At 38.7% G+C, this 13,429-nt stretch overlaps 1 protein-coding gene across 14 annotated transcripts in view; it reads right to left on the bottom strand.

Moving 5' to 3' along the window:
- Positions 1-487: 487 nt before the first annotated feature.
- Positions 488-13,429, bottom strand: part of SSBP2 (single stranded DNA binding protein 2) — a 311,861-nt gene continuing 298,919 nt past the window's right edge. For all 14 annotated transcript variants that reach the window (XM_057740161.1, XM_057740080.1, XM_057740146.1 and 11 more), the window contains 2 exons: positions 8,223-8,321; positions 488-1,087 (listed from right to left, as the gene is read on the bottom strand). In XM_057740161.1, the coding sequence (XP_057596144.1) occupies positions 1,058-1,087; positions 8,223-8,321 (129 nt within the window). In that variant the 3' untranslated portion in view covers positions 488-1,057. The remainder of the gene's footprint in view (positions 1,088-8,222; positions 8,322-13,429) is intronic.

Raw genomic sequence — 13,429 nt, 5'->3', positions numbered from 1 at the left:
ATGTATCTCCTTTGCAGTGTCTATATGAAATGTTCACAGGAAGTCTGAATAAAAATGAGGTACCATTTCACATTAGTTATGTTATTAAAAGTTTAGTTCTAGCATTCCTGGTGACGAGTGTCAAATTCAAGCAAATAGTTTTGTTATCACTTCTGGGCTTTGTCCTGTTAAAGAGAAAATATGTTGCTAAACGATGATGATCCCTGTCACTTTATTGCTATGATCTAAGCAATTGTGGCTAATTGACGATTTTCTGTATCATCTAAGACAAACCAAGAATTCCATCTAGAGCAGTTATTGCAGAAATATATTGTGTTAGGCCCCAGGTAAGCTTTTTTGTTGATTGGAAGTATTTTTCCTACGTAGAAAGTACAAAAATACTCACTGAAGGTTACTGAGAAATTGTCTGATTTGACATAAAGATGAAGACACACTTTTCCGAGACAGTACACTTTGTGATTCACAGGATAACTTGCATCACACACAATTTAATGAAAGCTCTCAAATAAGCGATTTTATTCCTATCCATGATTGCAGACATTTACAAAACCATAACATCTGAGTTCACCTTAAAAAATAACTTATATAAAGCAGTGATATACACAGCACAAAATAGTTCAGGGAGGGGCAGGAGCAACTTTTAATAATTAAAATGTAAACGTGAAAAAAAGAATGGAATAAAAGTCCCTACTTATTTCTACTTAAGATGTCACGTGATAGTATTTTACAACGTCCTGTGGGTCAATGTACGTATGTGCATGTGTCCATATAACATACACACATACAACACATTCTCTTCCCCACACATATACATACACAGCGAATCATTTGCAGTTCAGCTGAGGGCAGTTCTAATATGCCGCTCCATACAGTTGTTCCAATCACGGCTGGACCCGCTTTCTTCACAAAATAGGGGAGAGAGCAGGAAATAAAAAGGTCGGTTTGGTGTGACTGAGATTCCTTTGTTTAACTGTACACTGTGATGAATAACTTTCTTCCATAGTAGTTCGTGAAGGGCTGACTCACTGTGGTTTCCATGAGGAGACGTGGTAATGGATCACACACTCATTGTCATGCTAGGGGAGTACTGGAAGGAGACAAGAATCCGTAGTTTAACAACAGTTCTTCTACAGGCCACCAACGTTCCCCTTGGTAAACAACAGTAACTGTGAATTTTGATGTCTTTTACGCACAAGCTTTTAAAACAGCATAAAAATAAGAAAACAGAAAAAGAGTAAAATTATACAGAATTGACTGTCCTGAAATGTTAAATATTTCCTCTGGAAAGCAACCAGTCCCATTCTCTCTCTGAGCTTAGGGGGTTGATAGGTACCTACTCACTCAGCTTTCTCCTTCTAGTTAGATTCACCTTTCATAGGCCCTTGAAACAATTTAGGGAAATCTAGTCCAAGGCTGAATCATAACGAAATTAAGTATCCACATGAGGGACAGGATAGTCTTTGTTGTGTCTGCTAGCTGTGTAAACTTGGGAGGTTACTAACCTCTCTGTGCTTGTTTTTTTCACCTGTAAAATTGGCCTAATGATAGTATCGATCTTAAAGGGGTTTTGGGAGGACTGAATATAAAACCCTTAAAACTATTTATTGAATACACAAAGCGCTCAGTAAATGCTGGATTAACAGTGTGACTCCCAGCTGGCCATAAGAAATCCTCACTAAAACATTTAGGAAATACTTGAGTCTGACTTTTTTTTTTTAAACATTTATTTGGCTGCACTGGGTCTTAGTTGTGACACGTGGGATCTTCGTTGCTACATGAGGTATCTTGAGTTGCGGCATGTAAGAGTCTGATTTATGCTTTAGCATATAAACGTCTTCCCTGAAGCTGTGACTCCAATCTCAATCCACAAGCATTTCTGGGTGCGAGCAGGGGTGGTGTTGTTACATCTTACCTGTCAGTTTGAGGCTGATCATTGGTAAAAGGTGAGGCTTTCAGACATTTGGCAAAGTGGTCTTACACATGATAAACAGAGCAATTATTCTGGTAATGCCAATATACCCTCATACTCCTGAGGAACAGACTGTGACAGAAAAGTTCTAGAGCAGCACTGCCCAAAAGAGCTTACTTCAAACGGTGGACACGTTCCACCATCTGTGGTGTCCAGCACGAAAGCCACTACCCACCTGTGGAAACTTGAGCACGTGAAATGTGGCCATTGCCACGGAGGAACTAACATTTTAATGTTATTTAACTTATTTAGATATGTCATATAGCTGGGGGGCACCATCTTGGACAGCACATTCTAGATCATCTGCGATGGGGAGAGAAGCCTCTGCTTCAGATGGTCATGGTCTCCGGATGAAGGGGTTCCAGATTAGATGTAAATATGAGCTCGTAAATACTTTAAACGTTTATGAAGAACCTGGGAGGACCAGGGCAGAAGGGAATTCCTTTTCATGTGCTAACAGTGATTGTGCCTCATGGAAAGAGGCTGATGAGGTCAGGGGGTTTGGTCCCAGTCTTCAGGGGCTTAGCAAGCAACAGTGATGACCCTGGGAAGGGGAGCAGGAACCTTCTAAAACGCAGCAGACAGAACAGAAAGAAGTGAATTCCCAATGCGCTGGGGTAGGGCGGGAACCTGACATGAGGTATAGGGTGTGTACTAGACAGTGACGGATTTGTGAATACGGGGAAGGCGGGATTTCCCAGGGAAGAGGCAGGGTGACGGTGGATCAGCTGGCAGGAGTCCGGACTAGAAGTCATTAGAATCTGATCTAGGGCTCAAACCAAAACACCCGCACTGATCCTGAGTGGAAGTAGATGACCAGGCCTGAAAATGGATCCTTGGACCCTAGGGGGATGATTGTTAATCTTTTAAACACAAGTCAAATCAAGGAAAAATCTACGTGTTAATCACTTAATAGCCTCAAATTTCCTTCATATGGGAAAGCTAATTTAAATATGACACTGACTTTCCATGCTGGATTACAGTGAGTAGGGTGATAAAAGGGGAGACCGCCAGCGAAGAGGAAGGAGATTCAGTTTGACAGAAAAACTCTCCCTTTATGCTTGATAGTGGCAGCAAAAAAGCAAAGCTAAACAAAACCCCAAACCCCAAATAATCATAGACAAGGACCAGAGAAGTGGAGCCCACCCTGGCCCTGTTCTGGGAGGGGATCTATCCCCAACTCATCAGGAGGTATCATGCAAATCTCCACTGCAAACAATGACAGCTCACTGCCACAAACTGTCCACCGCCTTTGACGAAACAGTTATGTTTTGGTATTGGACTCTTTAGGGGCAAGACTAAACAAGATAAGTGGATGCCAAGGTTTTATTAAAAGCAGAAAACATAAGAATAAGGCAAGATGGGCACAGGAAATGTAATCTGCTTTCTATGGCTGTTATTGACAGTGAGACTAGGGGAGCCCGTGAGTGCTGCCCAGGAGAACCCTCTGTGGTGACGGATGTTCTGTTCTGTGCCGTCCAGCACAACACGGCTACTGAGCTCTTAAAACGCAGCTAGTATAATTTAGGAACTGAAAAATTTAACTGTATGTAAGTAATTGTAAAAAGCACAGCTAGATCATTAATCATTATTTTAAGACAAAGATTTTAATGGGCATATTGTGCCAATCTAGAAAACAGTTAAAGACTGTAAAGCTTTTCTGAAAGGATTTCCAAGGATATGTTGGAGAAAAATTTTCTGGATAAGTCATCATTAATTCTAGAGACCATCTCATTTAATGCACATCCTGAATAACTGGATTTTTAAAAAATCCCTGAATCCTTTTTTTCAAAAGGATTATTCCAGTTCATTCAGATGTCATGTAACATTAGGGAATACAGTTAAGAACGTAGTATAGTCTTCATGCTAAGTATACACTGTCAAACGTATGAATATATGTAAACAAGTATATGTGCACGTTCTCTGCCACAAAGCATGTTTACTGGGAGCTCCCATTTCTTAACACTGGCAATTGCGAAGATTTTTAACCTGTGGTATTTCAGATGTCTCAAGCAAATCTTACGGCATAATGGGAATTTGTTACAGATTCATTGGGAAGTTAAGAGAGTTAGGCTTATTCAGGGAGGAAACTGAGTGGAAAAATAGCTACAACAAGAAAGTCAGGGTCAGATTCAGTGAGAAAAGGTAGACGCACCATCTCCAAGCAATACAACTCAGAAAAATTAGCAAGCAGCTAATGCAATTTAAATTTTGAATAGTACAAGTAACTGTGAGGTGATGCTTAAAGTGTATATGGCACAGTGGCACAGACTGTGTTAACGGTCTACATGAGCAATGGGCTATGTGCGCTGCTAAAGCTGCAAAGTGCTTGTCTGCTGCTGCCTTTATTGAAGCTGCTTCAACTAAGTAAGACTGAGGTAAATCACAAAATTTCTAGGAAAACTCACAGAATGTGCAAGCAAAAAGGAATTTTGCTAGTGATTACTATTCAAGTAGAAGCAAAGTGGCTTATAATTTTCCAGAAGTAAAGGAAGAGTAGGTGTTAAACGGGGTATCGTATTTAGAGACATAAAATATTCATGGTGTACTGTCCTGAGACCACACTGCAATGTTTCTGTTGTACTGCTGCATCAATATGCCATGGCATATTCTCGGTGTTTGTGCCAGAAAGCTGTGATATCAGGTTGCCCTGCTTCAGAACTGTTCTGTGAGTCTGGTTCTCCTTGATCAGATAATAAGACGGCCTTACAAAGCTGTTGACTACGTCAGTGTCAACAGATGAAGTCTGTCGGTTTAGCATGTAAAACATGAACTAGAGACTTTACTATACCCAGTTCACGTACCATGGACTCCATCAGAAATATCCATTGAATCTTTGAACAATGTGCACACATTTCTGTTCATACACTTCAAGAACACTTCAGATCTTACATTTCTATTTCTAAGCATCTATATAGTATTTTCTTAGAGATAATACTACAGGTACCTGAGCTGAACTAAAGTGAAATAAATCTAGTGTGTAAGTGACTATGTGAAAAAAAAAAAAATTAGAGCGTATGTGATTTCTTTACAATAGCAGAAAATGACAAAAGGCAGCAAGGCTAATAGGAAATGATCTACTACCTTGTTTATGATTCCTATTTGACACCATGATTTTTAATCGCATGTTTGCTCAGTTGATTATAGTTCAATGCTATGGTGAAAATATTCTGCTCAATCAACTCAAGGAATAAGACTGCTTTCTTTACTCGAGAGGCATGAAGCACTATTTTTTGAACTGAGCCTTTTTGTATTGTTTTCAAAGCCGAACATTTTATAGAGTTTGAACACTAGGGGGCATCTTTGGTTCTTGAAATAAAGGCTTGGTTATGACTCCCCCCCACCCCCGTCCCAAGAGCCTGAGTGGTGAAACATTTTTTTGGTTCACATTTTCCTGTGTAAAGTGTGTTGGCACTGCAAGGTTTCTGCCTTTGGGTTGGACATTTCTGTCTCTATACTGATTATTTTAAGTAGCATGTGTGAGGTGACAGGGATAGTGTCTGTACGTGACAATCAGTTAATACATGTTTGCTCCCTTCCCAGGCCTCTTCTGTGGTTAAACTTCAAGATAAATACTAACAAACCCTCAAAAGGCAGACTGCTCAAAAATCTGTGCTTTTCAGGCGTATGTGCATTAAAAAACACTAGAATTTGCTTTGCATATTTAGTCATGGGAAATGTTTTCTTTTTGAATTCATTAAATAGTTCTGCTTTCCCTCGATGATACTAAAGCTAATTTAGTGGAGATACCGAGTCTATTTACTTCTTTAAGGCCTTCCTACATGTGTCAGCAACAAATCTCTTTTTGTCTTCTTCCTCTCTGCTCTCATTACTTGATCCTTTAAAAAGGTGCAAACAAAAATGTGTGGATGTGATAGAGGAAGCCATAGATAACAAGGATGTCACTCACAGCATATAGATCCCTCACCCGGCAGACAGAACAGAGCAGCCAGTGTGGACCTGCTTCCAAGGCCGCACTACCCTCCAGGCGGTGGTGCAGGTTCTCGAAACCACCATCCAACCATTTCTCTTTGGGGGACTTTTCTAGTGGGGACGGGAGAGAGGGAGGGTGGAGACAGGAGGGAGCTTTTGTTTTCTGCTAAGGCTGCATAACAGTCTGGCATTTTACCTGCTTCTTGGCTTCAAGGGTATTGAGGAGGCTGGACCAGGAGTCAGGGATAGGGGATCCCCTGCTCCAGCGGCTCTCTACTCTATGCACATACTCCCAAAGGGATCTGCTGTTCGGTGTGTGCATGGTCCACGTGTGGTTCAGGATGAAGCTGGTGTTTACTCTGCACAAAGCACTTTTTTGAAAGTCCTGTTCTATCTGATTCTCTGATCCCCATGAAGAGCTTTCCCATGCCAGCTCTGAAGCCGCTCCTGTCTCTCACAAAAAGGCAGCTGTCACCAACCAAAAATCTGGGAAGGAAGGGGGGGGAAGTTCCTCTTGTCCCCGCCTCTAAAGTTAAAGTCACATGGAACCTTTTTAAAGAAGTTTTCTTTTCCAACACAAAATTAATACTTTCCTTGGTACTCTTAAAACACTGGTTTATACCTACTATAGTACTTTATTAATCTGACATATGGTTTAATTAGTTGTGTAAACATGTTCTTCCCATCAGATTGCATTCTTTGAAGTTAGGGATGTGTTATGTTTGCTTCAGAATATTTTGTCCTTAAGCTAGTGTTTTGCATAGTGAAGGCTCAATACATGTTGAATTGAACTGAATTAATTATCATATACCTCACTGAATTATACCATTACTGGAAGAATTAGCATAAAATGAAATTAATGTCTCTAATTAGATAAAGTGAACATTAATTAAAATTAACTCATTTGCCCATAGTCTTGAAGCAAACTGGTGAAAGAACTGGGCTCTAAGAAATCCAATAATCCTAAACATTATGAAAAACTATATAGTTTCTCACGTTTTTCTATTTCCTCATCATTGACAGGCTAATCTTTTGATTTTTTTAAATAAGAATTTTTATGTATACCTTCTTGATTCTCACTAATCATAAATATCCTGCAAATAAAACAGACAAACTAAAGATCATCATCATATTATTTCTAGTTTTAACCGAAATTAAAGCCTACAAACAGGGGAAGTCTTGTCCCACACTGAGATGATAGGTCAATACCAAGAAATAAAGGAATCCACAGAACTCTCAGTCTTGGGTTCCATTTTGGGAAGCAGCCATTCTGTGCAAAAGTAGGTATGTTATTAGCCCCCGCTTCAGATGCCGGTGGCATCATCTCTGGCAAAGGCTGAGTTAGGGCAAAATGAAGATAGTTTTCTCTTCTGATTCTGTTTATAGTTTGGTAGATCTTACATAATTTTAATGATGGCAGTACATGTATTGGAGGCACTGATCCTATGAACGTGAAACTAGGGGTTTTGACCTCCTTTATTCCAGTTCAGGAGTTCTTAGCAGAGAATGTGCATCAGCCTCACTGGTGAAGGTTTTTCACACGGGAGTACGCCCAGCCCCACTCCTGGAAATTCTGATTCACTGAGTCTAGGGAGGGTTCTGGGAAACTGTGTTTTTAAAAATTCTATAGATGATTCTAATGTGAAATATTAATAAACTATTGCATAATGCAATAAGTTCTTGAGAAAAGATACCATGTTGTCCTTTTGGTCTCTTCAGTACCTAGCACGTTGCTTTGGCCTACGGTAAGTGTTCAGCAACTGTTATATGAAGGAATAAGTTTTATCACTTCTCTGTTTGCTCCTGTCTACTTCTATGGAGCCATGAAATGATACTGGCTTTGCTTAACACTTTAGTCACACAGAAAACGACAGGGGTATCCAGTTTGGGTTAAATGTAAATAACACGTTAACATACCAGACAGGAAAGTCTAGTGCATAAAGTAAAGACATCTTAGAGACACTTTCCAGAGCTTTCAGGACAGCACTGAGAACAGACCTGGTTTTGCAGTGATCAAAGACATTTTGGTAATCATTTTAAAAAATGATCAAATATGCAACCTGTTTCTAGTATGTTCCTTTACAGTGGATGTTTTTATAGGAAAATTAGTATCAAAGCTTTCGGTTTTGTAACTATGTACATAGAATCAGAGTAGAAAGTTGATTTTTTAACATTTTCAAAGAAACTCCACTTAGTTTTCTAACTTTTAATAGATCAACCTATTGAACTGTAGATAAACAGTCATAATAATGGCTTTATTCTAAAGGAGAGCTTCAGAAATAAAACCTGGATATAGTAATGCAGTCAAGGGAATACTTACACTCTCACTCTGAAAAGGATTTAAGAAATTTCCCCCCATTTCACCATCATCCCTTGGAGTGCCCGGCTGATTACTCAGGCTCATGTTATTGGGAGAATTCTGTAAACAAGATTTAGAAAACAAAGCATTTTGAAGATTTTAATTTCCCTTTCACATTGTACTGTTTCAAACATGGAATCTATAGCATCATCTCTAAGGACAAAGCAGACATATAATTCCAATCTCAGACTTATACCATGTATTCTAGTTCATTCTTTGCACCTTGACAAGTACTAATGCTTTCCCAAATGAAAACTTAAAAAACAGAAAACACCAAAGGACTCACCGTAACTCGCTGTCTTAGTTTCAGAATCAATATTCATTCAATTTCCCACCCTCAGTTTATAGAGTTCCTAGAACGCTGGAGAGTTTAAGCCACCTTCCGAGCAGGGGTACGACAAAGAGAGCGGTCTACCCGTTGATGCAGCGGGATGGGACAATAAGCTCCCTTGGTGATTTTACTAATCGAACTCGAAAGGTCACTGTTTTCATAAACATTTCCCTTTAAGTATACATGTGGTTTACATAGTAACAGGACTTTAACCATTATTTTTACATGAACCATAGGATAAAAAGGAAAATAGTTAACAACGATAATTAAGAACGAGAAATAAATACCTTAGGACTTGAGAATTCAGTATGTACTTGTAGAGGAAAAGGAGGCTCAAAAGTGGAGTGATTTAGGACCCTTTCCTACCATTTGTTCGAGTAGATTTATTTGAAACTTTTAAGATAAAATGGCTGATATTAGCCATCTAATCAAACAGTAAATCAGCAGTATACTGCTCCGTATTCCATGTAAATTTGCTAGTCTCATGACTGCTGTGCAAATTCAGCCATGTGAGGTCACCTGATGCGCCACATCGCTAGGGGATACAGAATGGCAGTGGCGGGTAACGCACGCGCACACAGGGCCACAACTGTGACTGAGGGGCTCTTGGTAAAAATGAGCTGCAAGGTTCAAAACTTTTACTTGCTATTTCAAATGGAAGCACGGTTTCACAGAGTGTTTTCCTGAGCCACTGCCATTTTATATTCTGTTTTTGAATGAGTTTTTAGATTTTTTTTTTAAAAGAAAATTGCTCTGAGGATTTTGACTTCTAAAAGCAAGTGATGTCATAAGAATGAAAATTTCATGAATGAGTTATTCCCAGAAGAATATGTGCTTTTAAAAAACAAGGTTGAACTGTAAAGCACAGACAGGCAGATGAGCCGGTAGAGACAGAGCTTGTATCCTGTCCTGCTGTGCACCCTACCGGGAGGACCTGAGAACAGGGATGCCCCGAAGTCCACAGGAGCTCCATTCGCCAGTGAAGCCCAAGGGCTGGGGAACCGCAGCTTAACGGCCTTTATAAAGAGGGTTCTACTTTTTTTGATAATTTTTTTTCTCTGAAAATGTTGGTTTCCCAATTATAAAGTAACTGGACTTTGAACTGAAGAGGAATAACCTGATTTCCTGAAAAAAAAAATTAAGTAAAATTGAAGTGCAATTAACTAAGCTATAGGTAACTAAGCTGCAACCCATTAATAAAGTTATTAATCAACTGTGTTTTAAAAGCAGGAACGATAATGCTGGCTTAGTTCAAAAAAGGGGCAGATTTATAAAAACACTAAGATTTACCCAAAAGCTAGATGTCTCTGGTGAAGGCAGATTTGTCATTTCATACATAATGGAGAAACTGGTAATTGTGGAATAAAAAATAATCTAACATCCCTACATAGAGGTATTTGAGCATGTACTTGGAAGCTGCATCCTTAAACACATTCAAACAAACATATGAAACGAGCCCTCTCCATCCCTGTGTAATATGCACACCCTGATAGCTGTAAGTACACGAGATGCCCTGAGAAGAGCAGCATCTCTCTGACTAAATTGGGTGCTCCCAGGCTCTGCTGTACTTCTGCCATGTGTAATTTCTTTCTTTATTAAAAAAATTTTTTTTATTGGAGTATAGTTGATTTACAATGCTGTGTTAGTTTCAGGTGTACAGAAAAGTGTATCCTTTACACATATACATATATCTACTCTTTTTTAGATTCTTTTCCCATATAGGCTATTAAAGAGTATTGAGTAGAGTTCCCTGTGCAATACAGTAGGTCCTTATTAGTTATCTATTTTATATATAGTAGAATATATATGTCAATCCCAATCTCCCAATTTATCCCTCCCTACCTTATCCCCTGGTAACCATTAAGTTTTTCTACATCTGTAACTCTATTTCTCTTTTGTAGATAAGTTCATTTGTACCCTTTTTTCAGATTCTACATATAAGTGATATCACTTATTGATTTAAAATTCTGAAAGTTTGGCTATGTTCAAATTGATTCTTGCCTCAATGTGTTGATTTAAAAATAAAGTTTGAAAGTAACATTACATTAATATTTAAATACTTATAAAACACTTCATGGTGTTGTTTGTTTTCCGTGCAATCTTTTCATAGCATGGTGGCTCAGCTCTAAACTTTTTTTTTGGGGGGGAGGTGGGGGGTAGTGGTGGTGGTGTATATAAGAACACAGAGGAATATTAAAGGACACATTTAACATATAAAACTGAGCTAATATTGGATCTCGGAAACTTGTTCCTATCTAGCTCACTGGGTATATTTGAAAACTGTGAAATGATAGGATATTTTTAAAAAAATCTGAGGTAATCTCTCTAAAATGGTGTGAAAACAACAGAAGTTGCCCAATGGGGAGTCTTAAGGAAATTGTGCTGTCCATGGTCGCTGAGTGACATGATGAAGATATAGCTAAAGACATACTCCGTATTGGCATCTGAGGCACAGCTGAGACAGTAGTTCCAAACACCAGCCTGGAGCAGGTTATGACGGTTGGGTGGCACTGAACTGTGTGTACGTTGCATTTAACTGCAGCTATGTTTGTGTGCAGTGTCTCCAGGAGGTTTCATCAACAAGGCAAGAATATAATGCACAAAAAGGGCATAGGTTGATCAAACAACTTTTTAAAACAGAGTAAGAAATTTTAAAAATGTAATACTGATGCTTGACAAAATACAGGTTTAATTGTATAATTAGGAAGATGCAGCTGGAGACCCAAGAGGGATTTTGAACAAAATTTCTAAGCAGTAGTGGTCAAGGTCATCTTCTGATTCACAAACAAGAATGACTAGAAAATGAATAGGAAGAAAAGTAATGAGTCCAGGAAATAAGAGAGAAGGGAGGAGAGAGTTTGAGATAGCTGGACATGTGCTGGAAAAGGAGGAGGGTGGGGAAAATGAATTCAGCGTAGCTTGGAGTAAAAGACTGAAAAGTTAAGCTGTGAGTAGAAAGAGGTAGGGAAAAAATAATTGGGAGGGGGTGTACCATACGCTTGATGCTGCTGATTAGAGATAAAGTGACTATAGCGTAGTGGAGATGGGACAGACAAGAGTGGTACCATCACTCAGACAGCCTGGTTAGAGCCTGGAGCCAAGGAACGAGGAGCCGGGGCAGGGCAGAAGTGAGGTGCTGAGGAGCCCATGTGAAGGTGGATGCAACTAGTCATTTCTAGTACGTTGTTTAAGTGGCAAGTTTATTACTTGGGCATAATTCTTTTTTTTCTTTTTTAACATTTTTTTCCTTTATTTTTACTTATTTATTTTGGCCGCAATGCATGGCACACAGGATCTTATTTCCCTGACCAGGAATCAAACCCGTGCCCCTTGCAGTGGAATCGTGAAGTCTTAACCACTGGACCACCAGGGAATTCCCTTGGGCATAACTCTCACGTCAATTGAAATGTATTTGAACTTTCCTTTGTAAAAGTTTTTCCTTATTGTATTTGTTTGGTCTCCTTAGTTATGCTGAGCTTCTTGAGGGCAGAGACCATATCTTGTTTATCTTTGGATTTTCACAGTCCAGCATAATGCCTTGGTGCATTAATGTTTACGGAATGAAGGAATTCCTGCCTAAGTATAAATCACTTGAGGGCAAAGATTATGTCTGTATTTAAAGAAGTCTTTTGTATTTCCCCATAGTGCACAAGGCAATACTCAGAACACAAAAGTACACAATGGGTGGTCAATTAATGCTTAAAGAATAAACACATCATTAGGCAGGAGAATGTTAGCAGTAGGCACAGTGTGGTGGAAAAACTTGTTTCTGGGGATGGGAATGCAAAAATAAGCACAGAAGGAATAGCAATAGATCTGATATGAGGGCAGATTAGAAGATGGTATTTCATTTGTCATTATGGTCCTTAAAATTTTTTAAAGTGTGTTTTGTTTACATCTATGTAGTTATACCAGGTTATGTAGTAGAAGCTTTAGGAAGATGGCCTTAAAGCAGTCTGGATGTTCCTGCCTTTGTGTAATGAAGAATTACTTTAGATATTAGAATATGCTTCTCAAATATAACTTCAGACACTTTACTGTGACCACAAAGCACAATTCAGCCAACATCAATTGTTAGATACCTAAGATAGCCCCTACCATCTGGTCATCTGACTTGTAAAGGTGCTTCCCAGAAAGAAGGCTCTAATGGAATTACACAATGAATCTTATGTTGAAAAGAAGGTTTTTGAAGGCCTAATACTATTTCTCACAGAGGTGAGATGGTGCCCATTGTATATATTTATCTATTTTTAGAAAAGAAAAAGAGCTCCCTGATTGTTCCTAAACACAGATAGCCAATGTGCATGCTGAACTTCTCAGGCCAGGCAGCCAAGCGATGCAGATACAACATTGGGATGCCAATTAAACTCTCTCTCTTGTTTTTTGTTTTTTTAGCTTGAAGTCTTAATTTTGAAGTTTCCATAGCTCAACTTCATTTTATTTTCCTTGGCATCAGGAATTTTACTTTATTATACACGAATATAAATTCAAAGTGGAATTAAAAATGAAGTCATCCTTTAATGAATTTCTGTATTTATTGATATAAAGCAGACTTCTGAGAGAGTCATTCTGGTGGTAGTTAATAATTAGTTCTTTTCAGCCATTCTAAATATATATTTGACCCACAGAGAACTATTTTAAAATTCATCATGACCTAAAAAGTATTTAGGTATTCTTCTTCAAAAATATAAGGCATCTTAGCAAAGGATTAATTTTAGATGCTCAGATGATTGACAGAGAAAAAACACAGATGTGTGCTATTGGAAAGGTCACTTTCCTACTTCTATTAATATAATTTTCCTCTACTTTGTGGAACTATAATAATGATTGAGGACAT

The sequence above is a fragment of the Hippopotamus amphibius genome, chromosome 1 (genome assembly GCF_030028045.1).
Source record: "Hippopotamus amphibius kiboko isolate mHipAmp2 chromosome 1, mHipAmp2.hap2, whole genome shotgun sequence".
Classification (NCBI taxonomy): domain Eukaryota; kingdom Metazoa; phylum Chordata; class Mammalia; order Artiodactyla; family Hippopotamidae; genus Hippopotamus; species Hippopotamus amphibius.
The sequence above is the reverse complement of the archived record's forward strand: the minus strand, read 5'-3'. Positions and strand labels throughout refer to the sequence as shown.